The sequence below is a fragment of the Dermacentor albipictus genome, chromosome 3 (assembly GCF_038994185.2).
Source record: "Dermacentor albipictus isolate Rhodes 1998 colony chromosome 3, USDA_Dalb.pri_finalv2, whole genome shotgun sequence".
NCBI lineage: Eukaryota > Metazoa > Arthropoda > Arachnida > Ixodida > Ixodidae > Dermacentor > Dermacentor albipictus.
The window spans coordinates 117,079,432-117,105,395 of NC_091823.1; the positions used below are offsets into that span (position 1 = coordinate 117,079,432).

General features: G+C 46.0%; 1 protein-coding gene across 1 annotated transcript in view; it reads right to left on the bottom strand.

The window, feature by feature from the left end:
• The window catches only part of LOC135915620 (neprilysin-1-like), a 32,691-nt gene extending 8,832 nt beyond the window's left edge, over positions 1-23,859 (bottom strand). The window contains exons 1-4 of the mRNA XM_065448730.2: positions 23,622-23,859; positions 22,676-22,886; positions 12,007-12,372; positions 9,436-9,671 (exon numbers count right to left, since the gene is read on the bottom strand). Of these exons, the coding sequence (XP_065304802.1) occupies positions 9,436-9,671; positions 12,007-12,372; positions 22,676-22,886; positions 23,622-23,788 (980 nt within the window). The 5' untranslated portion in view covers positions 23,789-23,859. The remainder of the gene's footprint in view (positions 1-9,435; positions 9,672-12,006; positions 12,373-22,675; positions 22,887-23,621) is intronic.
• Positions 23,860-25,964: the final 2,105 nt, after the last annotated feature.

Genomic DNA, 25,964 nt, shown 5'->3' on the forward strand with positions numbered 1-25,964 from the left:
ACTTCCTCTTTCCACTTGAATATTGCTCAAAAAGTCCAGTGACTCATCAGATTATGTAAGGACCTAGTTCGAGAAATCTAGGCGATTCTTCAGAATCCTGTCTTCCAAGCGTTCCTGCATGTTAAGGTGGTACGGGTGAAAGGCAGACTCATTTAGATTTCTCCAAACTGATGACATGGAAATCAATACCTGGGCGGCCACGTCCCGTACGCTGGCATGATGATTTGAGGCTACAAATGCTAAAGCATCCGTGCGAAGGCTAGGACGCAAAGGTTGAGCCCTCCGCCACTGTTTCTTGTTTCTGGTTATCATCATTTTGGTTCATAGTTGATGCATTTTGTCTACCACCACACTTCCATAATTGATATTTATTTTAGGCCTGTCTCTTGTTGCCATTTGCAGCTCCCAAGGCAAGGGTAAAGAGAGAGAGAGAGAGAGATGCAAATTAGAGGAAGGCAGGGAGGTTAACCAGACTTAATACCTCCGGTTTGCTACCCTGCACTAGAGGAAGGGAAAGGGGAAGTAAAGATGGAAAGAAGAGCGTCACAAAAATAAAACCGTGAGAAGGCAAGGATAACGTTTTCCTTCTGCTTATTAGGGAAATACGTGGTGGCTGGGAACAATCAAAACGCACTATTGAACCTTTGGACTGACGTTGTCAATTCGCTTTTGTAGTGACAGGTTTTGCGGCAAAAAGAGAAACCATGTGTGCACTTTATCTACGCTAAGACTTCAGCCATCACAGCCTGTTTCCAACTAACACCAAACCCGACGTACTAATTCGGCCGGGCCGGGGCAGATGAGGCACTAGCTCGATCACGATGTTTTTCTTTATTTGTTTTATTTCTTTCTAGCTAACTCAGAGGGATCCTGTTCGAGGGCGCTGCTTTATGAAGCGCGCATACAGAAAGAAATTCAATAGGTGACACTTGGGGAAAACTGCCAATAGGCAACACTTTACTCTTATAGTGTTACTCCGATCCGTTAGTTGAAGCGAGCATCAGAAAAGAAAGAATATGAAATGAACTTACAGACAACGCTACATTTTTTCTCTTATTCTTTCCCGCTAAACCTAAAGAAGTTTTGCGTGTATACGAACTTGTTCTTTGTGGCTTATTTTTCTTGCGTTAGCTAGCAACAAGCTACGGCACGCCATGCGCCAGGCGCGACAGTTGTGCATGCGTCATGCGCCGAACAGGCCACCGAAGCCATGGAAGCCGGTTGCGCGTATTAAGTTCGCCTGTTCGACGACCCGTCTCTTTTGGATGCAGCGCGTTTGTTGCGCTCCCGGCGTATTCTTCCGTTCATTCTGCACTTCTACAGGGCACCACTCCACTATTGAACTACGGCAAGGTGAGAAATCTTGTTTGGCAGTCTGCGACGCATTTCAAGCAACTTCCGCCTTCACGGCACGGAGCCGAGACTTGTGATGGAGTTCGCGAAAAACAGCTCGGCCATCCTGACGTAGTTGATTTGATTTAATGACTCGTAGTGGCAGATCTTTGCGACGTTTTCTATGAGCCCCAACATTATTATAACTTATTTCGGTAGTTTTTGGGCACGCTTGCCGTACCCGGCTTTGTGGTGTAGTTAGTGAGAAGCATCTCGGCCGTATGACGCAGCTTCGCGTGTACCGGGACAACTTTTGGCACTTTCTCTAAGCCGCAACATTAGTGTAAATAATTTCGCTACTTTGCGGCGTACATTTCATGCACAGTAGTCACGCCGGGCGTTGTGACGCAGTTAGCGAAAAACATCTCGGGCGTGTTATGCAGTAAGTTTCGTGTGTACGTAATAATACTGGGACAAGTTTTAGCACTTTTTATGACTCTGAACATTATTGTAACTAGTTTCGTTACTTTTATGGATACTTTTGAGGCAAGCTCGACGCCCCTGCGGTTGTGACGCAGTTAGCGAAAAAGCAAGTCGGCCATGGTGACAGTTTCGCGTGTACTGAATTTGTAGAGACAAGCTTGTACTGAATTCGTGAGGCAAACTTGTAACGCTTCCTATGTCACCGCAACATACACCTTCTTTCGGTACTCACGCTTCTCGAATACGTGACAAGCAATTGCTAAGAAAGATAACACTGGAGTGCGCTGCTTGCGCCGGCAGAAAGCGCAAAATATAACGCCGAGGTGCTCAAAAACCAAGAACTCAAAAATTCTGTCTTCTGAACGACTGAGAGCATGCTTTGCACCACCCGCCGTAGTTGCTCAGTGGCTATGGTGTTGGGCTGCTGAGCACGAGGTCGCGGGATCGAATCCCGGCCACGGCGGCCGCATTTCGATGGGGGCGAAATGCGAAAACACCCGTGTATTTAGATTTAGGTGCACGTTAAAGAACCCCAGGTGGTCAAAATTTCCGGAGTCCCCCACTACGGCGTGCCTCATAATCAGAAAGTGGTTTTGGCACGTAAAACCCCATAATTTAATTTTTTTTTAATGCTTTGCACCCAAGAATTTTTCTTGAGTGCAACTAGAAGGCATTCTGCAAGCATCTAGCTAGCATTGTATGGCTGACAGCCTGTGTTGTGGCCACCTGTCTGTGTATGTAGCGTACTATAGCGTCGACAGAGGCAAATTTGTTTTTAAAACGCGCAGTCGCGTGTGCATCTGTGCTCTTAATGTGGAGGAAATTATGACCACGAATGGGGAATGCTTGAAAATCAGATGTTTTCTTAATAATTTATTCTACGGCTTATAATGAGTCAGGTATTTTCGACGCCATGTATGCAAACGCGAATTCCTTTTGTTTTTAATGTCACCCGTTTACCACTTTTGCACGTTTCCCCTCTACACGCAGTATTCCTATAAGGTCTAAACACCAAATGGACTCATGGTTGTAATCTATTTTTTCAGCTATTGCCGTCCGGTGGAGCTTCGAACGTGATGTACTGCAACTTAGGTGGTGCCACAATGTTGGATGAACGCACCAAATGCCGGAACGAGCATCTATATGAAGGGAAATAAAGAATCCCTCATTTCCAAGGCATTTTCTGTCTACTTTATGTAATTGCACGTGGCACAGATTCGATGGAGGCTTGTAACTATCGTTCGCAATCACTTTAATTAAATAAACGTTTCCGCGCCAAGAAAATTCTGCGCGATTATACAGCTGAAGCAAAAAAAAAAAAAGGGAGCGCCGAGTAGCAGAGCCATCCTAGGGCGTGCCAGCTAGCATTCAAAACTCGCGTGCCCAAAACCGAAACAGGAAAAGTTAATCCCATAGGCTTGGTGCGCTACAGTCAATTTGGCCGCTGGGCTCTAGGGGAGTATCCGTTCTTGTTGTATGTCTTTCTCTTTGATGCGGGTGGGAGAGCAGTAATGTGATATTTTTTTTCAAATTTCGCGGGGTATATTTATCAGTCGAAAAAAATTTGCGCAGTTAGCGCATCGCTGAAAACTGCGCATTTATATGTCCCTTGGCTGTGCCTACATATGCCTCATTGACACTTCGACAATTAGGACAGTGCGCCCTAACACAACAAAGGACACATCCTATAGGAAAGATAAAGTTCATTTCCTCGAGTTATAAGAAAGGATGATAAACATACCGTAAACACAAAGTATTTTTGCTCAAGTTCACATAAAGGACAAGGAAACGTAAAGGTCACACAGGGCACAAGAAGGAAACTTACAGGAAACATAAAGGTCATGACCATTTTCGTTGGGGTTGAGGTAAGTACGAGAACCTAATTAAATCTCAGTTACGAACAAAATACCGGCAGCTAATCCACTGTACTAGAAAAAATATTGCCGCGTAGTGTTGTCGGTGAAGAAGGCAGCAAAACTGTGACGGACGAAGCTAGCGTTTTATTGGGCAAACTTGTGCCCTCAAAAGTAGGCCGCACTCAAAGAACAACGCGTATCCAGCTTTTCTGGACGCTTCTGTGGACAGTTGCCGGGCGCTGGCGTCGGCCACAGTACCTACTTGACGCTCTCTACAATGCATGCCGACATTCTCGCCTTATTTCGCACCATCGGGTTTTGGCTGAACACCTTCAACAGCCAATTTATTTGTCCGGAATTTTGGCTACCAACTTCATAGCTTTTTTTTTTAATCTTTAAGTTATATTTTATATATTTAGTTTATCTGTAAAGTACCTTCTTTGTAAAGTAAGGAGGGCATGGAACCAAGTACATACAACATAGTAACAATAATAAAAAATAAATAATACACCAGCCAAGTGGACAACCTAAAGTCAAACGTATTAGCTACGTAAACCTGCATATGAGTACAATAAAAGCAACTCTATAAGTTTGTAGCAAACGTATCACAGTGCAAGAAAAGGTAGGAAAAATAACACAGAACAGTGAGTGTGATATCAATGGTTAACGAGGGTTAAGCGAGTTGAGTGAGTGCTTGAATTTTTCACGGTAAGTTTCCACAACTATGCTATCGGGGAGGCTGTTCCAGAGCGCGATGGCACGTGGAATTGCAGACGAGTTAAAGGCTGCTGTTTTACCATAGATGCGGGTGAAGCCGTAATGATTGTGTAATCTGTGCGACGTGTGCGACGACGTTTCTAGGTGTAGGGAATGTTTGTTAGTGTGGTGGGCATATCTGTAATATAAGGACCAAAGGGATACGTCGCGAGGATTACTTAGCAGCTGAAGTGAAAGGTTAATCTTTATTTAAGTTACGCTAGAACGGTGGTCATAATTCCGGGAAATGAAATGTGCGGCTCTATTTTGGATTGATTCCGGCATGTTAGTTAGTTTTGGTGGGGAGTTGGTACCAAACTGGAGCGGCGAACTGAAGTCGAGGGCGAACAAATGTTTGAAATGCCAGTTTGTGGATAAGTGGAGGCGAGTTCCGAAGGTTACGTCGCAGGTAACCCAGTCATCGAGAAGGACTGGCACAGATGGTGGTTATGTGGGAAGTCGTGGAGAGGTTTGTTCAGAAATTTACGCCTAGATATTTAAATGATGAGGTCCGAGATAATGGGACATCTTTAATACAGCAGGAATAGTCGAAGTTAGTGCGTTTGTAGATGAAGGACATCACTTTGTATTTTGATGTATTTAGAGTAATTAGCCAGGTGTGACACCAATTATTAATTTGGTTTAGATCTTTTTGGAGGATCAGGTATCATCGGAGCTGTTGATAGAACGATAGATAATGCAGTCGTCAGCGAAAATGCGCATGCTTGATGATAAGTTATTGGGTATGTCATTAATTTGCATCAGAAATAGTAAGGGGCCAAGAACGCTTCCTTGTGGTACACCGGATGGAACATCTGAAAGGGCCGAGGAGAAGCTGTTAGCGAAAGTAAACTACTGCCTGTTAGAACGAAAATTTAGAAGCCAGGATAGAGTTAGTGAGTCAAGATTTAATGAGGACAACTTCAAAAACAGGCGGCAATGGGCTACGCGAAACGTAGCCCCTTGCAACGGGATGCGTCTCAGATCGCTTTTCAGCCGTAAGAGGCAACTGCCGGAGAACAACGCAAACCCTCTCTCACCTCTCCCCCGTGCCTCGCGCGCGACAGGAGAGGGCGCCCTTCCACCCCGCCTCCCATGTTCGCACAGGCTAGATTGAGCCGCGTTCGCCGACTCACCCTCGCACTATTTCACTCGCACATGCAGCGTACGCGCACGGAGAAGATTGTACCACCCCTGGACTTTATTTAGAACATGACGGCGACGGCGTCGCCAACGCCAGAAACGCGCCTGCAGTGTCCATGCAATTGCTATAGCGATAAAATGATTTCTGGCGTCCAATGGCAAGGCTTGGAGACGAAGTTGAGACTTTTCTCGGGCAGCCCTATATGTTTTCTGAAATCATAAACTGCAATTGACGCGTTGCCGTCCAAAAAGCGTCCCACATGGGACGTGTTATTGCTGACTTTTATAAAGCATCTAAACATGGAATTACCGCAATCTTCCTCAGGGTACTTTCTGAATGGCCTGGACAAAAGCACGTGCCACCTCCTTTTTCCACATACATCTCAGATTGTTCTGATCACCAAATAAGACGACCCTGACAAGCGTCAATTGGTTAGGTCTTATAACCGGTCAAGTATTACCAACGTCGATTTTTAAAAATGCATGAAGGTATCAGCAAGATGGACACAAAGTGTAATAACACTGATCGTAGGGTCTCACCAAAGCTGCGGTATTGAAGGCCGAAGTGTCCAAATAAAAGTTCGTGTTGCGCGTAGCGTCTTAGTGTGCCGTGATGCGTTGCAAACCCACGTGGCTCTGATGCAGTCAGATTTGCAAAATGCTGCGATCTTGTGTCCCACAACGTCGTTTTTAGTTTACTACGCTATTTCAACGTGGGAACCAAATTTACGCAGGCAGTAAAAATGACGCACACTTACTGCTCAAATGGAGTAATTGTCAATGGACATCGGCACAATGTGCGTGTACACTCCTCTGTTAGACAGGGATGTGTCATTTTGTCAGTGCTATTTGCTGTCTAGCTGGAGCCACTTTGTTAAGCCTTTGAATATGTGCTTTATATTAGAGTCTGCACATGTCAACATCCTAGCGTATGTAGACGACGTCGTGGTTTATCGCACCAATATGGAGAGTATCCGCGTAGTTACTGACGTTGCCCGAAAAGAAGTGCAAATAAACTGGTTTCCACATAAATTTCGAGAGGAGTTCGGGTTTGTTGCATGGCACCTGTTTGTTGCATGGCACTTTTCCCTTGTGGCTTGGTCAGCTGTGCGTAAGCAGTACCTAGGCTTTCCTTCAGACAAGTTTAACGACATTGATGACCACTGGAGAGATGTGACGTTACGCGTTAAGGAACAGGTGCGTGCAAGGGAGACACCTCTCGTTATTCGCAAGCCCCGCGGTCTGCGCTGTGTTTGTTGTGAGGTGGCAATCGTTAAACCTCTCTTCAATATGTGGTATGCTATGGATGTATTGTGTTCATCGTGCGTGCGTTAGTGTTCAAAGAATTCATAGATTGTTCGACGTTTATATTCGGGCTTCAACGCCGGCAAAACCTGATTTGACAAATCTGTTTCTTCCGGTTAAAAAAGGTGGGCTTGTACTGACTGGCCCTTTCATATATAGGCTGATTCACGTAACTTCTTCTAAGGGTTAAAAAAAAGCTGAATGAAACCAGCGAAACATGGCTTTCCCTCATGGGGCGCTACTTAGAGCATTTTTATGTTCTACTTAATTCGTTAATTAACTAATACGAATTATGAAAAATTTTTAGTATTCACTTTAGGGCCAGGTGCGTTTCGTTGTGTTCTGGAGGGGGTTCAGAAACGACCGATCCCATTTCTTGTGGCAACGTACAGGCGCCGACAAAAGTGGTATACTCCACGCAGTCCACGCAGCGGGAGCCGGAGCAGCGGCACACTGCATTGCGGCACCATCTACAGGCGGCATCTGGGATCGAGACTGCCAATGGGTGCCCTTCATTAACGGCAGACATGACCCTAGATGCCGCCTGTAGATGGCGTTGCGATGCAATTTGCCGTTGCTCCGGCTCCCGCTGCGTGGACTGCGTGGAGTATACCCCTTTTGTCGGCGCCTGTACATGCAGCGTGGTGATTTTTTTCGGCGTTTAAGGAAAGTCCGTGAAATACTAAAGGAAATCATGTGACTGCGCTCGTGCGCTACCGTATTGCATCGTGCTCGACCATGCGTTGAGCATATCGCTTATCAGGGGGGACGGCAGTGGCTCCATTCCGCCTGCCAACGCCAAAGATGCTGACGCGCTGTGAAACCAATGCCTACAGACGCGGCCGCTCGATTCGCATGCAACATCCGCACGCACGGTTCTTTCGCACGAACCGCGATAGAGGGCGCTGCAATACGATAGCGCATGAGCGCATAATCCCGTGGTTTTATTTCGTATTCCGCAGGCTTTCATTAAACTCCGAAAAAAAATCGCAACGCTGCATGTACGTTGCCATAAAAAATTAGATCGGTCGTTTCTGTACCCCCTATACAACGCAACGAACCGCACTTGGCCCTAAAGTGAATATTACAAGCTTTGCATAGTTCATCTTAGTTAATTAACTAATTAGGCGGAATAAAAATATACTCTAAGGATCGCCGCACAACAAACCGCATGTCGTTGATTTCATTCAGCTGCGGAAAACAACTTTTTTAAAATCCTTGGCACAAGTTACGTGAAACACCCTGCACAAGGCAAATAGTGTCGCGTTTCTTTTTTTTCTTTGCGATGACAAAGATGGCTTTTAAATACGGCAACACTAATACACTTGCGCATCCTACTTCCTGGTCTGTTAGTCTCCTTGTGTGTAGATATGGGTGGTGCTATTAATGGACATATGCATGAGGTGCTGCTTGGTTGTCGCATGTTGCGAGTCAGGTTTTCTTAGAATATTTGTCCATCGTGCCAAAAACGAATGACTTCGCAAAGATTTTTTTGGTATTATGCACACTACACCTCCGTACCGTCTACCACACTCTGTAGGCCAACGGAAAAAATGTACTCAAAAGGATGCAAAAATTGCGCGTCTTTCGGGCTGTGAAGAGCTTCTTTTCTTTATCTAAAAACAAACATATTACCCGTTAAAACATGGCTCCAGCAATAACGAATTTTTATTCTCTGGATGAATGACTATCTTATATTTAAAATGCGCAAACCACTATACATGTTTTTTGTATATTGTACAGTTTCTTATTTGGACGTGTTCGAGCAAAGCATTAAAAATAATTGCCACTGAATTCAACGCGCACGGTATACAGTCCTTGCCGGTTCTTAACACAGGCGGAATTCCTAACAATTTAGTATGGCTCCTGGGCATAGACCGTTCGTCGAAAAGCTACATGAAAATTCACCCCGCACGTATCAATGGCCGTTCTTTACGTGACACTTTCAACTGGCACTTCAGCTTAGAGAGGCGTTCAGGGTGCAACCAAATCTGTCCGATAGGATTTCCCTTTTTGATGAATTGGCAGTGTCCAGAAAGTTTTAAAGCTTATCGCCCACAGAGAGAGTGATGCATCGTAATGTTTTGTATTTGTTTGTTCAGGAAAAAAGGCAATTACAAAAAATCCCGCCCGGGGCCTCAGGGTCACAGCGCCGGAAATCTGTGATAGAGATGATTTTGTCAAATACAACAGTCGGACAATTATATGCATGCTTTTATGCCTTTACATATATATATGCTTATGCTTACAATATATATATATATATATATATATATATATATATATATATATATATATATATATATATATATATATATATATATATATATATATATATATATCCGGAAATTTGCCAGGAGGGATGATATCATTGATGTCGCAGTAACTATAACACCTGCGAATATTGTTCAAGATCAACTAGGCATACTTGATGTATTCGCTTTAAAGACATACCGTGAAAACGTGTTCTTGAAATATATTTCCTCTAAATACTATACTTTTCATGCTGTCCTTGTATCGCTTCGGTTAGCTATAGTTGATCAAACGTCCAGATTCTTACCTGCCGTCCGTTGAAGAGGCAAACGAAAGATGAAGCAGCACTGGCATATACAGGTAGCGTGACATGAAGAACAACGCGTTGAGAAAGTCCGGTCTCTGATTCTTTTCCGGCCAAACGATGCCTCCTCTCGCCAGGACGCGTTTGACATTGGGAATGTTGCTTTCGAAGTATACCTTCAAACATGCCTTCAGGTAGAGACTAGCCTTGTCTCCGGCATCTAGATTTTCTTCTGACACCTGCGATTCATGCGGTAAGCGGTATGCATCACAATTTTGTGCAGCCAGTCAAAAACATTATATAAGACGTTACCGACGAAAACTGTCGCGTTACTTAAAAGGCCGCAATATAAAAATAAAGCATGTATGCCATTGGATCAGATTATCACTACAGTTCTAATTGCAGATATATTGACTTCACCAGGAGGAAACATAACCGGTGGTCATTAAGGGTTACGGAATGGATTCCAAGGGACGGGAAGCGTAGCAGGGGGCGGCAGATGTTGGTGGGCGGATGAGATTAAGAAGTTTTCAGGGGCGACATGGCCACAACTAGTACATGACCGGGGTAGTTGTAGAAGTATGGGAGAGGCCTTTGCCCTGCAGTGGGCGTAACCAGGCGGATGATGATGATGATGACTTCAATATTACGACTGAAAAACAACAATGTGTTCACTTAAGGCGTGCGCCCACTTAATCAAGGTACAGTCAAAATTTCTAAAGAACCCTAATTGCAAGCTCTGCTCTCTCTTATTTAAACGCGGTCTTATATTCGGTAATGTGGCGGTTCTGTTGGGGCACTATAACGTAAAGCTATTCCAAATTTTTGTATTCAGTTTCTGCAATCAGCCCTCCGCAATTGGTCGAAAACTTTTTTGACACTTCACCTGTCTGTCACGCCACATCGCTGAAACCGCGATGGCTCCCCATCTGATATGACGCGTACACGCTGATTATGCATCATTGGACCGAAAAAAAAAATAAAAATTGTTATTTGTGATTCGACGCGTTTTCGCCATTAGCCCTCGTCTATTGGTCAAAAGCTTAGGTGCACCCACTTCACCTGCCTGTCACGCGACGTCACAAAACAGCGAAAACTCACCGCGTCAAAGTGATTTGCACGCAATTAAGTTGCATTAGTATGCCGAACAAAACTGAATTCTTTTGTGAATAGCCGCAGGCTGCCCCGTTCCGTAAGGAATAAAAGATGGCTGCTGCCGATCGCTCAGGCACTGGCTAATTCGCCCATGCCGGAGGGAATGGGTTTATTTGCGTACAATAAAAATTTTTGCGTGGCCGTGTAACGCTTTCGAGCACTTTCGGCACGTTTGCAACCTCGCTCGGCCAACTCTTATTTGCATAGGATCTGTTTTAGCGGCGTTGTTAACCTTCCGTTGCATGCCACCGCGATTTTCGAACAACCACCGCAAGCTAAGTAATAAAAAGCGGACCAATCGCAGACGGCGACACCATCCTCTTCCTCCGGTTATCGATATTTAGTGCACTGCCTCGGCCCTATCGAGTTCCTCTCCACTGGAGCGTGCTCCTCGCCTGTCGTCAACCAATTATAGGTAAGACAAGCCACTCACTGTAGGCAATGTTATTCGTTTTTAAAGCAAACAAAAGGGACCGCCTATAAACGAGGAGAGCCTTTGGTTGCTCTGTTCAGACAACCCTGCGTGTCACCGCCCAATGCTTGTGTCGGTGGTTACGCAAATTTGACGTCGGGAGATGGGAATAAAAGCACATTGGAATAGTTTTACGTTAAAGAGACTTTGGTTACTAACTCTTTGAGCAGGCACTTGCAGCTTAAGGTTCAGGGTAGTCACATGAACTCATTCGATTGTCTCCGTTAACGGTGAACCGCACTGTACAATCGGAGGAGCCGTTATACGTATAAATAACTGCTAACTAATTGCGGAGACTAATAAGGCCTATGTATTCGAAACGATTACGCTACCATACACGGTGACGGGCCCAGTGAACAGGCCTTGCACTGCAAGACTGGCCGGTGCCGGTTCGCTCCGGTTTTCTCTGAAGCCGACGTGCCTTTCCAGAGCGAAAATCAGCAGGCGCGCGAGCTAATAGGGGCACATCACATACGAGGGGCATGCGTGTGTCAGCCGGACGTTAGTAACACCTTTAGAATGAGAAGTAACCTTCTTTGAAAAAGGCTAGGCACGCGCGTAGTTTGTGAGGAATGAACTATGGTGTGCCATGATTTCTACCTGCTGTCGAATATAGGCTTGCTTATACTTTTCAGACATTGGTAAATTCGTAGGCTGCTTTCCTTTCTGTCCCCATGTCGCGTGATAGCTGGGTTTACCTAATGTAGTTGGAGTTCAGCGCTCGTCCTGCGTGATTCTTACTTCGCCATCGTCACTCGCCCTTCCCGTCAGCATGAATTAACTACCATCGCGCCCTATTGTCCGTTCTCTTAAGCTTCCAACAGCAGTACGATTCTGCAGGTTATCAATTTATCTTTTGGTATAATCTTTCTGACCTACTGCTAGGCCTTCTTTTTCTTGAATCATTTGGTAGAAGTTTTGCTGCAATGTCCACATAGTCAGGTCACCTGAGCATTCTCCATCTTTGAAACGACGAGCTGCTTGAAGGTGTCCCACTCGTCCTGCATGACCGACCGAGTTTTACGGTGCCTGCTCTCCCAGAGGCCGCAAACGTGTTGGTAGAAATCCTGGCACGGATCCGCACTTATGTTTACTGCGTAGGTGAGGAGCCAGACATACTTCTCGCAAAAGGGTGTTCTGCATTCTGACGAAGATGCCAGGGCCATCGCAGTTGGTCTCATTGGCCCTCGCCACCGAAACCACAGTGAGACGACAGCTGCACCAGCTATCGCGACGATGGCGGCCGCAATGACGACCCCTTTCCAACCGAGACGGCGTCCTTCTTGGTGATGGTGTGGTGTCGACCTTAATCCCTGCGAAAAAGTTAAGGCAATCCTTAGTATAACCTCCTGCTATTCATGACGTGAATACTTACATTGCAAAGCAGTTTACCCTATTAAAAGTAAATAAGGGTGTTTAATGGGTCATAACTCCCCCCGTACACTCGTATACTTTTTAGGTCTCACAGTGCCAGTTATAGACCGATTGCACCTTTTTAGGTGTAAGGGTATGAGATATAGACTTTTTTAGGCCCTTACGTACTTCTTTTCCAGGGTGTCAGTTATTCGTCGATGTATAGGAACGTAGGTTGGAACCACATCGATTGTTTTCCTTATATAAATACTGTCATGTTCTTCCTCCTCTTTCATGATGCATTATCCGCGCTACATAATTCACATCACCACTGTTCACAAACGCCTGACAATTCTGTACCGATCATCTTGTAATTATCTAATAAGAATTTTGTATCACTTTCAGCACTACTATATATGCACTACCACACAATGTACCATATAAATTGAAAACATCGCTTTGTCGTTTGCTAAAATAGACTGTTGCAGGTGCTGGGCATATACGTGTGCTTAAAGGAACAGACCGTTCGTAGGTCTATAGGTCCTAGTCTGACCTGGAATAACGTCTTTCTCTCTGTGAGAAGAAGACCAATGTGAGTTTCAGCAGCTACTGCGAATAAAACTCTATGATAGGAGTAACGGAAAAGGAAACGTGATATTTATTTCGATGTCGCATCTCAAGCTGAAAGACGGCAATGTTGCTATTTCTTCACACTATACACTCTTAAAATTTTCACACCCTCATAGATGTAATCGGGGTGTTTCGGTTTCCTCACCTTGTAAACACCCCTAAAACGCTCTTTTTTTAGAAAGAAGGTTGTTCCCCAGGAAAAGACCCTTGGAACACCCCGGCCCTACGAATTTTACGGGTGTAAATTAACAAGGCTATAGTATGATGAACAACGTTGAAGGTTAAGCATTTATATTATATTCGTGTGCCAAGTGGTGCGATCCGAGGTGGTGGCAAGCACTGCATGGTGTTCCAAACACGTTTCTTGAAGAAGTGGCGCTCAAAGTTCGTGTTGGCTTCCACGTACGGGTAAGGGCAAGGCACTGTAATAAGAGAGAGCACCCGCCATGACAGAGCGTAATATTGTCACGGTGCGGCATTATTCGATTCGGCGAAGCACCGATCAACGGGCGCCAAAAGTTCGTGGAAATGGGGACCGGTGGGCAAGACGATTATTGCCGGCCCCTCGGGCAAGCGGCCGAAAGAAGTCGACAGCAGGTTTAGAGATCATTGGCTTGTTAACGCGACAGCGTTAAGGAGCTCGTGTCGCCGAAAAGTCGGTGTTGTTGTCGTCGGTGCCGGCGGCATTCGCCGTGAGCGAAAAATGGCAGAACCCAATTCATAAATAAAAAGAACTTGCAAGATGGGCTGGGTGGGAACCGAACCAGGGTCTCCGGAGTGTGAGACGGAGACGCTACCAAACAGCCATGAGTATTTTTATTTATTGTCTATTTTGTACAACTATATCAAACAACAAATGACATTTCAGAAAACAAGATAAATTAGCAAGTTTTCAGCACCAACTGTCAGCCTTACAGGGCTGACTATTTTAGAATTATTTGAGCGCGGTGAAGGGTTCCACCCTTGACAGCCACGCAGATACACAATCTTGTGCTTTCTGAATTTCTACAAATCTCGACATGCATTCTCGAAAAAGCATTCGTGCAGGCCGTGAATCTGGATCGCAGTGATACCCCGCCATACGGACGCGCCATAGACAGTGAAGGCCAACTAGCATAATAAGATCAAACGGCAGTCCATCAGTTTCTATAGGTAAATATCAGATACCCTGTGGATCTAAAGGAAAGCCTTTTTTGAGTCCTCTGAAGTACATCCCAAAAGAAGACACCTGCCCAGCAATCTAGAAATACATGATCTATAGTTCCTGGTTTCTTACAGGTCGAGCAATGCGAGCCCCAGGGTAACAAAAACCACGATCTTCTATAAAGGTTTTTACAGTCAACGTACCCGTGTGAAGTTTAAAAAAGAAAGACTTGGTCCCTGGCGTTACTTGCATTCTTTTAACGCGCTTAAGCCTTTCTTGCCCCTGGCCTCCACTGTATATGGCCCTGTACATTGGCACAGGGAGAACTATATCGCATACATCTTTGTACAGAGCTTTACGTTTCACGGAAAAAAGGTACTTATTTGAAAATCTAACGGACAAGAACCGTTTACTTAAAATACCTTCTTCAAGAAATTCACAAACAGGACCACTCTTATTCTCTGTATAGACTACGTAACCAGGTAACGCGCTCCTTAGCCTCACTTGGCACACCGTGCGCAAGAAAAGATCGCTTAAGTCGTGAAAAAATTAAAACCAGTTGATGGCCTTTCGTATAAAAAGGTGCGTCATTCCCAAACCTCCTCTTTAACTCGCCTGAACAAATTCGTTCGACTGCATCGTTCCCAATTCGAAGCCCACACAAATACTGCGAAGACTGGGTGCAACTTCTGTATATTTACCCTTGAACAATGCAATACCTGCATTACATACCAGAGTTTTGCGACAAATAATTGATTGGAAACTGTAGCTCTTGCAAACATTGACAGGTGTCCACCTTTCCACTTGTTCGCTTTCATCTGTGTTTCTCTTGTTTCATCTTGCCAATACTCATCGTTATTTTTTGTAATATTCCAGCGGGACGCCTAGGTATTTAACGGGTGCCGTCAGCCACTTGTCGTTGGCGAAAGTGACCGGGGTGGAAGGCCATTCTCCCTGCCAGAAGCCAAGGCACTTTCCCCAGTTTACCATGGTTCCAGTTACCTTGCCGAAATCCTTCACTACAGCGATAGCTGCAGCTACACTATCTTTATCTGTAAAACAAACAGCGACGTCATCCGCATACGCCAGAAATTTAACATCCAACGCATTTAATCTGAAGCCGTGAATACTGCTGTTTTCAATTATCGCTAGGCACATTGTTTCTATATATATATATACAGAACAGAAGGGACTCAGGGGGCAGCCTTGGCGTACAGAACGCTTTAGGTTAATGGGGGCCGCTACTGACTTGTTTACAATTAAACGTGTAGTGCAGTTTCGGTACGCCAAAGCTACTCCATCTCTAATGATGGATCCGACATTAATATGGTCTAAGATGGCAAGCAAAATACCATGAGGTACACAATCAAATGCTTTCTGAAGATCCAGCTGTAGAATTGCTACCCCTGCTTGCATAATCTCGCAGCACTCCAACGCGCACCGCATTTTGTGTATATTAGTCACAATCGAACGCCCCATAATTCCACATGTTTGGTGAGGACCAACCAATTCCTTAATTACTTTCAGCAACCGCCTTGCTAGCACTTTCATCAAGATTTTAAAATCACAATTAGTTAGTGATATGAGCCTGTACGACGAAAGCAATTTTAACTTCTCTGTCTCTTCTGTCTTTAGTATTAATGCAGTATGCGTTTCCCCAAATGACCGGGGTGGGACATTTAGTTCGTAAGCCTCATTAAACAGAACTGTAAGCAGATGAGACAATTCTTTTTGAAACGTCTTGCAAGACGAAGCGTTCAGACCATCAGGCCCTGGCGACTTGCCGAGATTCCAGTTATCTGTAGCCTTCTCTACTGCTGTTTGTGATATGGGTGAGTACAACTCTGTTCTGGTATCATCTTGCAGCCGTGGCATTCTCTGGAGAAATTCTTCTTTAATCCTCTCTGCATTCACATGTCTAGAAGCAAAAAGCGCTTCGTAATGTCGAGCAAACGCAAGTCCTATGGTGTCATTGTCTGTCATTACTACCCCATTATCTTCAATAAAATCTATATCACTCCACCGGGCGCGACGTTTTTCGAGTACAAGTGCGCGTTTTGTTGGACATTCAACTATAGCCATCGCGTCTACCCTTGCTCTCGCTTGCGCTCTGCGATAACGGTTCTCATCGTAAAGCTCCAGTTTCTTTTTGATACTGCGCAGATCTTCGGCATACACACCTGTCGTTTCGCATTCAAGCGCTGTTAGCTTTTCAAAAATCACCTTGAGCCCTTTCTCTTTCTTTTTGGCTTCAAACAATAAAATGCTGGATCTTTCTATCGCGTTATTGTTTATCTGTTGCTTAAAAATCTTCCACTGCTCTCCTATTTCGTCCCCACTATCTTCATCGATATTCTTAATTGCATGCATCACTGCTTCATTGAAAGATTTATCCCTTAATAAATTGGAATTCGATTTACATTGCTCCCATAAAATCTCTTGCTCTCTTTCCTTGATCCTATTTCACATTTTACAAGGCAATGATCAGTAAAAGAAACTGGCAAAGCACCATAACTGCGACACTTTGGGACCATATCCACTGACAGGTACAGTCGGTCCAAGAGGGCATGTCTGTTGCCCTGAAAGTGAGTGCACTTCACAGTTCGGGAGCCCTACAGGCAGTCTGCACTATCTTGCAGCTCATGCTCTGCAATAATTTGTGACAGCACATCACTGCTTTTGTCTTTAACCATTCTGCTACTTGACCTATCACTTGAGTTCAAAACGCAATTAAAATCCCCAGCCGAAATAAGCTGCTTATCAATGCACAAATACTGTCTTAAGTTAGAAAAGAAATTTACGCGCTTCTGCACCACACTTGAAGCATAAACACACAAAACACGCCATGCAATATCACTATATGTGAAATCACACAGCTCAATTCTACCAGAAGAACCCGAAGAAACATTTTGCACTGACAGTCCTGGATTCCTTCGAACAAGGAGGATGCACCCTCCGGACCTGCCGATAGCGTGGCTCACAACGGCGTGGTACCGTGCAGTGAACCTCCGCCCCATGTTCGCCGTCTCCTCCTTCCACTTTCGCCTCCTGCACAGCCAAAACGTCAAGATCTTCTCCCATTAACAACCGGTACAGTTGACTGTTTTTTCCTAGAGGCCAGACCTCGAACATTTAAAGTGGCGAGTGTAAGTGACGTTAGAGAAGCCATCGTTGATTTCTGGAGAAGGTAGGCCCGGTGCATGGCTCTTACATTGTGAGTCTGGCTTAATGCTAGACACCTCCGGGACCGCCCGGTGAGACGGTCTCACCACTTTGCGAAAGTAGCTTGTCGTCAACTTTCCAATCCGCCGTGCCCCCCAGGCCTTGTCCTCAAGTTCGTGCGCCTACCCGTTGGTGTCTTTGCAGGCGGCCCCTCGATGCTTCGCGCGCCGACCTTGTCTCCTTGGCTTGTGGCGTCCTCCAGGGACATAACTGCGAGTCGGCCTAGTTGGAACATATTCATATTGATACTTGTTGTGCGCAAACAAACAGGGACGAAGAATAGGGGCAACAGCGCTCGTCCTTGTGTTGCCACTATTCTTCGTCCCTGTTTGTTTGCGCACAACAAGTATCAATATGTCCTCCAGGGTTCTCTTAACTGCCGCGCTGCCGCCAGTACTCCCCGCGCCGCCGCTGGCGTTCGGTGACGCGCCGACAGCGTCCAAGTCAGCACTTGGAACTACGAGGGACACTTTTCACAGCCTCCCATTTAGACACTTCGTGAGTGGGAGTTTCAGCTACTTAAGAATTTAGATCTTTTGCGAAATCGTCTGTTCCCTCAGCCGTTTTCGACGTAGGGTCTAGGGGACTGTGTACTGTCTCTGATCGATCTTCACTTGCTGAAGTTGAGGCACCACAATGTGGCCCAGTTGTGATCATATCCCCACTACCTTTCGCTGCGTTCTCCGCCTCAGTCACGTCCATAATGTGCACCGTTGAATCCTCATCACCGGCTGTTCCGGTCACTGCGGCGTAGGAACGAAGGCAGTCGGCGTCGACGTGACCGAAACACCGGCAGTGTGAGCAACGTGGCACCTTGCACTCGCGAAGCACATGTCCCGAACCATGGCAGCGCAAGCACTGCATAGGCCGACCTGGTGCAACCAACAGCGCCAGTTCACCGGCAACGCGAATATGGTGTGGCAGGTTGTCAACCTTGAGACCACTCTTGAGCATGAGGAGCACAGTCCGGGTTGTCGAACCTTTCTTGTTCACTCCCTCCACACGCCAGCGTTCCCGAGTAACCTCGGTCACTTTGCCAAACGCCGCCAACGCCGTAGGCACGTCCTCGTCCGCCACGCCGTGTAGCAACCATTGAAGCCGAAGCCTCACCTGCTGCTCCTGCGGGTCGATGACGAGATAGCGTCGCCCCTTGACCTGAAGTTCTTTCATTCCAGCCAACCACTTCGTCGCCTCTGGGCTGTTCACTGTCACGGCCCACACATGGTTGATGTGGTAGGCACCCAAAGCTACAACGTCAGGAAGCAGCGCTTCTGTATTCAAAGCGTCCCGGAAATCATCGACCCTGAAGGACCGTGCTCGAACATCTCCGTGCGAGAACAATGTGTTCAAAGCGACGCGTCCTGTTGGCAAATGCGACAAAATAATCTCAAAATCCCTGTCGACTTCGGCTACCATACTGTTACCGCGTCCAGGGTGGGCCGCTTAGACTGCTCTGGAACAGCCCGATATTCCGCATCCGCTCACCTCGGTGCCTGAAGAGGAAGTGCACTCAGCCTATGGTTCAAAGCGGGACAGAAGCGCCTCTAGTGAATGCGGTGTTGGCTTAGAAACGTGCCGTAGAAAGTTATACTACGGTGTATATTGGTAATTCTGAGCATGCAAATTACAGAAGTTGCAGTTAAAGGAGTAGCGAAGTAGGTTTCCGCTACATTTCTTCTGCCCTTGGCGCACACGCAGAGCCATCTTGCGGCAAACGCAGAAGACCCCCTACACGCAATGTACAGCGCTGCACCGACAGGTGGCGCGCCCCTCACCCGCTTCTCCCCTTCGTCTCGCTTGAGTGCATTCGGGCCGTGCGGGGCCGCTACGAGAATGCCCCAATGGGGAACCAGCGCTGGAGTTTTCACGACGCCTGCAGCGCCACCCTGGCGGTCAGAACGTGCACAATGCAGTCGCCCCCGCGGACGAAAATTGCTCTGGTAGCGGCGTTGCGTGCGCTGAAAGTCGGAGGAAAACAAAAGGATGCCGACGGTACTGTTGCGCATACAAGTGTCACAACTACGTCGGAATGAGGGAGGATGTATCCTCCTGCATTTTTTCATCTAAACCCTACAAACAAGAATGGAGGCGGCGTTGCATCCAAGTAATCAGGCGAGCGGAGTAAGTTCCCTTCTTATCGCCCTGTCAAGCGGTGTCGGGCGGGTGTCTAAATCGAATTTCGCGTGTATGCTTGGTTTATTAGATAGTGAAGACTGGTCAGCCGTGACAGCCAGTGCCAAACAGCAGAATCTGCAGTCGGCATGTGTTTTTAAAAGTGCGCATGCGGATGAAAACTCGGCGCTGAGATGCATCCGGTAAATTTATGTAATTAGTGCTAATGTAGCCAGGGTTGTTACGGATCAAGCAGCTGAGCACTCATACCTTTGCTTGCCCGAGTGAGCTGACGCGATAAAGCTTTATTCATTGACTGCTGTGGCCAAGTAAGATCAGAATTTGTTATGTCTAGCCAGAGAAGTATGGAATGTCTTCAGGCCAACTAATACTTCCGAAACCATAGCGCAGCAAGACCGGCGCCGTAGCTACTAGATTTGCGAGGCAGGCTGCCACGCAAGCATGGGAACGGCACACGGCACAACCGTTAAATAAACGCAAGTGCTCGCCGCGACACACTGTGAAAAATATATAAAGCTTAAAAAGCTTCTTTCGTCTTTTTTTTTCACTTGATGGCGTTAGCTTCTTTACAAAAACTGTACACTTGAAGCGGCGCGAAAACGGAAACATGCGAACCATATGTGCGAACTATGAAACGGCCGCGGACGTGTCGTCTGGTTGACAGGCTTGAATATGTCGCGTTTAATAAGTTGCGTTTAATAAGTTTTCTCGCTATCTCCACTTCCAACTTCCAGCATGTGTCACTCGAAACTTCGTGTTTAGGCGACGCGGCTCCTCCTTCCGCTCACAGCGCGGTTAGGTGCAGCGTCCCATGCGGAACGCCTCTGACGTGATCGCTGCGCCGTAGCGCGTCCGGTGGGAAAGCGTCCCGTGCGATGTGTGCCGTGCTGCTGGCGAGGAGTCATGCGTCTGCGTGGTGCTCCCAAGCGAGATAGAGGAAGATCCCATTGAGGCGTCAGCCCCATGATCCCGTCCGCCTCCATGGCGCGTCACGGTTCGGCTGTCCCTGCCGATCACGACGTTTGGCTCGCGTAGATCCTTTCTCCCTCCGAGACTCCCGAGTTTCTTGGTGCGTTGCGCTAGCTCAGGCGCTCGTTTCGTCTTTGTGTGACTCAAGAGCATGCCGAGCGAATGAGTGGGCGGTGCGAACGGGGTGCGATAACGCTATCGCGTTCCACTCTTGAAGGCGAAGCTTAAGTGTCCTCCAATTTTTTGGTCGTCTGCGCGGCCGTGACGCCCTGACAGCTTTTTATTGGAATCTCTGTGTCGTTGGCGCGACCATGACGCCACAACAGCTTTTTGCAGGAACCCCTGTGTAGTCAATTCCCGCGAGTACATTGAGAAGCATACCAAGAAGGCGGGGGTGCGAATACTCCGAAATATGTGGTGTGTCTGTGCAATACTTTGTGCACGAAGTACTGACAGTGTATGTGGTGCCTCTTTGCAATCCCGTGTCCACGAATTGCTGACAGTGTATGTGGTGCTTCTGTGCAATCCCGTGTCCACGAATTGCTGACAGTGTATGCGTGCCGACAGCACCTTATGGCCGGCCGCTGTCGTTTCTCCTGTGGTTGCGAATGAACAATAGAGGCCCGCCACGGACTCAGGGGTGTGCCTGTGTGGCGCAATACGAGTGCGCGACCTCTAACAGCAGAGGAGAATCACCCGTTCTCTCACCCCTAATTAAAAGGGGCGCGGCCAAGACCTTGGGAGGAGCCTGAATACAATTGGGTGAACTTGATTGCATCGTCACCAATATTGTCTTTTTTTGTGTTGCAAAATGGATAATTGTTTGGCACATACCTTTTCGATCAAATAAAACAAAAATATATTAAAATAACAGAAAACTTTAAAACAGGAAACGTGACATTTTCCGGAATACAAAACACATAATTGTTCTCAAACGCACAATTTCTGGTAATGCAAAAGAGAAAAATAAATTTTAAACAACAGAAAAACTTAAAAATAGGAAACATTTCTTTACAGCAAATTTTTGGCAACGCAGCTCTGCCAGAAAATTTGTATTTTTAAGGAAATATTGCTTTCTGCAGTAAATTGCGCAGTCCACTGGCTATCCAGCTTTTGTTTTTTGTTTGCACCCGCCGGCGAAGCTTGCCGTTTTTAACAGCCGGTTTGATTGCAGTCATTTGGTAAATATTCGTTTTGGCATATTTTTTTTCAGACAACATGTTCTGTTTCATCCTTACACGATGCTGAAGGGTTCTCTTGTGAAATTAATGCAAACAACTCTGGAGGAAAAGCTCCCCGTAGCGTCCATCCATTGCAGTCAGAAACCGCAGGAGCCCCGCCATGTGACTACTCTGTGCAGGCCCACAAGGACCGACAACGAGATGCGATTCCGATGAGACGCGGAACCAACGAAAACGCGAGCTCCTCTCAGAACGGTAGCGCCATCTAGTTGACGCGCCTGCGAGCGCATCCTTTCATGCACCGTAAATTTTGCATAGAAAGTTTGTAAATAGCGACCCGATCTTACGAAAAAAAAAATTTCTAACTTTGCACGTGTTCGCACGTGCGCGCTGCGTGCCAACACTTGTCTTTTCATAGTATTTTGAATGTGTTCAGCGTTACAAAACTGAGTCGCAGCAACGTGGCAACGCCTCTGAGGTTGCCACTTTTTTCGCGCATGTTTTCCCTCTAGAGTAAGTCTGCTAATTCTGAGTGTGCCCCACGCCACCCTAATTGAATGTCATTGAAAGCGGTGCTGAGCGTGCACTTTCGAACTGCCTTGCGCTGTCTTTTCCTTTTGGAATGTTTTGCGGCGCCTTCCTGTTAATTATTATTTTATTTTGTAACCTACACCAGTGAAAGTAGCACGAAGGCACAATACAGAGATTAAAAGAAAAAGCGTGTAGAGCCAGGACTACCTGAACTAAATCTCTGTATACCTATAATTTCAACATTATACGCATATGGCTGCATATCTTTATTATTATTATTATTATTGTTGGCTTTATTGATCCGTGCAAAGTTTCGGTTTCACTACAGCTCTGAAATTACAACGTAAGTTAACTGCGCAAAACCTGCTATCGCACTTTCTCCCTAGCCCAAAAACGTCGTACTACAAAGAAAGCTCTTTGACTATGGTCCCTGTACTTCGAAGTGAGGCTTACCTTGTGCGACAGTGCGTCGTGCGGTGACGTTGGGGAAGCTAGCCGCTGATGTGAGGAAGCTGTCCGATGGGGTGAGAAAGCTCGCCACTGTTGTGAGGACGCCCCTGCATCCGGGCTGTGTGGCGACCACAGACCACTAAGTGCGCTGAAGGGCGCACTTGTTATCTTATCCAGCTCCGCTTTGATAGGGCTCCCTGGACCTAAATGCATTCTGCGTAGATTCAGGGGTACAAAGTTTGTGCGCGGGCAAATTAAAGAATAACACAGCTGACAGAGCAGAACATTTTTCAGAGAGTGCAATTCCGCAATACGTTGTGCACGCCTGAGCATCAGCTTCACCCTTCCGACCTCCTCCTATAATCCTTGTCTCGGCCAATCCCCCCCCCCCCCATCCCAAGCTCCTTCCGTTCCTTCGAGTAGAAGTTCAGAGGCGCGTTAGTGTGGCCGTCATCTCCACCTGTCTCCCAATGAAGTTTATCGCTCTAGATGGTGTCAGCATTGAGAAATCATATAGACGAACCCAGAGTTTGATTGAATAGGCCGACAAAAAAAAACGCGGCGGCAAATACCTGGCAAACTCTACATCGCGGCATCACTTCGGGTGTGCATAACCATATGTGGTTTAGCCATAAACGGAAAGCCTAAATACAAGTCCCAAACATGTCTACGTTGCAGATACATCGCTCTCCGCATTTTCTATCGATGCACTTTATTAGGTGCGCCAGGAGAACACTGAGAACCGCAGAAACTTTACAAACAAGCAGCGCCAGAGCTGACACATGTAATAAAAAGGGGCCTGCAGTTTTGAGTAGTGCATGTTCCTAATTAAACTCCGACAAGATCTCCGACAAAATAGTATGCAAATAGTAAGCGAAATAAGTCTGAAACGAAGATCATTCGTCGCGGGTGCAAGCCAGTGAAATCAAAATCAAATAACATGGCTTACGCATTAGATTCCGGTGACAGGCCCCGCTCATGATGTTTGTGCTGAGCAGTGTGGTGCGGACGCTTATTCATGACATGGTGCTCCTCGTGCCCGTGCCTCGGATTCTTGTGGCCTGGGGCCTTCGGACTCGCATGGGACGCCCCGTGGGCTCTCTTCTCGACAACCATCGGCGTAGATGTAGATGCAGATCCTTGGGAACTACTGGCACAGCTATGGACCTTCTTTCTGCTTCTTCTTCCCTTTCTGCGGTCTAGCCGCTCGAGATGGCAAAGGTGTACGACCAGACAAGAAAATACCTCAACACCGGCCTTTCCTCTTTGTGTGTCTCTCACTCTCTACACTTTCCGGCCGTTTGTAATACCAAAGATGAAGAAAGCATTTCCACCTTCTCATTTCTCGATAACAAAAAAAAAGACACTTGAGGAGGAGCAAGTTGCGGCAACGCTGCATAACTATAGGCAGGGAAACTTGCAGAAGACAAGGACGAAGAGACACGTAAAACAAGGTGGGAAGGGTACAAGAATACTACCTAGTTCGAAGTACGTGCCACAAAGCGTTTTTACATTAAAGCATTACATTAAATTACGCTTATAGCATTAAAGGGAACATTTTACGGGTGATATATGTTAAAGAACGAAGCGCGTCTTTGAAGCACGGGTTTTGTGGAAAATTCCTTAAGACGAATTCTTTAAGACGAATTTAGAATAATCGACCCATTTCTTGGCCTATCCCCTATCGTGGGTAGGAGCCACACGCATCACAGGCTACAACAACAACAACAACGACGAAGCTTTAGCTCCGGGCCAACTCGAATTTTCTTATTGAAATACAGGTAGAATGCGAAAATCCTTTTATATGACAACTGCTGGACCAATTCGAATGAAGCTAGTTTCATGTCAGGAAAAACGTTTACATTTGATGACCGCAAGGATGGAAATTTTTATTCAAGGCTGGAAATATTTTACAAAAATAGCCGTAAATTGCTAAGATGTAAAAACTTAGTGGTGCAAAGTTCGCGTATAAGTAATTGTGGACAAAAAAGTCAGATATTGCAGTTATGTGAAGTCTATCTATTGGAGCATCTGAATCGAAGAAATATGAAATATCAATGTATACCTTGTGTAAAGTGTTAACGATGTTTACAAGAGTTTTGTTAAAGGTATGCTCCCAAATGGGTTGCAAATTTGAAAGTCATGTATAATCTATCCATTCTCTGCACTTTAACGGTATCATTAGGCTCAGTTTACGAAATTGTCATATGATTCTTATTGAATGCACGATTGAAGTACAAGCTTTTTAAAATTTCCATAGTGATATTCAAAAAGGTATTGATGGAAAAATGAAGATCCACTTGATATACTTGCAAGATTTTTCCCGCGTTCATTTATATACATACAAGCCTCTTCCAAGTTCGGGCAATAATTAGTGAGAAAAACTATTTTTCGTACCCATGTATTCAGATAGGAGCTCCCGAGCTAAAGCTTCCTCTGAAGCAAGTGTTCAGTAACTTTATCGGGCCGTTGTACGCAATGTTTATTGAAGTGCTAGGGGAACTGCAAGTGACATTACATCACATTAGACTGAAATAGCAGCCACGCCAGGGATGATGTGAGCAGAAACTTTAGCATTCCTTTGTAAATAAAACTCTGAAATTATTCAACCGTCGATTTCTCTCTTTTTACTGCGTTATATGAGGTAGGCTTTGCTGGTGTCCTCGGTAAAATAAGGAATTCATCTTCTTTATAATACAAATTATGTAAAGAGTACGGGTGACATGTAGAAGTTCATACTGCGTGCGGTAATTGCGTCCTTTGCAAGGCGTTGCCCGTAAAAGTGCTCAGTAGCATTAATAGTACGCTTTTGTACAAACATGCCTCTCGTTTTATACGCAAACTTCCAACTAAACTTTATTTTAAGATTACCTCAATACGTAAACGTAGAAAATAGAATATGCAAGAAAGTGGCAAGTCTAGATGGACCAAAACAGCGTAAAATAATTGAAATTCTGGGGTTTTACATGACAAAATCACGTTCCCATATAGAAGCAGGCCGTAGCGGTGAGCTCCACATTAATGTTGCCCACCTGGGCTGAGTGCACTGAAATCTTAGCACACGAAAACCAGCACTCTCGACACCGCGTTACTGCCCGGCACGAGCAGGGTCAGGGCTCAGATACCTGATTCCTTGTCTAGTACGTTGAAGTTTTATTTGTCATTTACAATAGCCACGTTCCATAGCCAGATACAGGGCACCATACACTTCATTGTGATCTTTTGGTGATGAGACAGGATTTCCTGTGCTCTTTTGAACGCCATTGGTACGCGAGTGCCGCAGCGCGGGCTT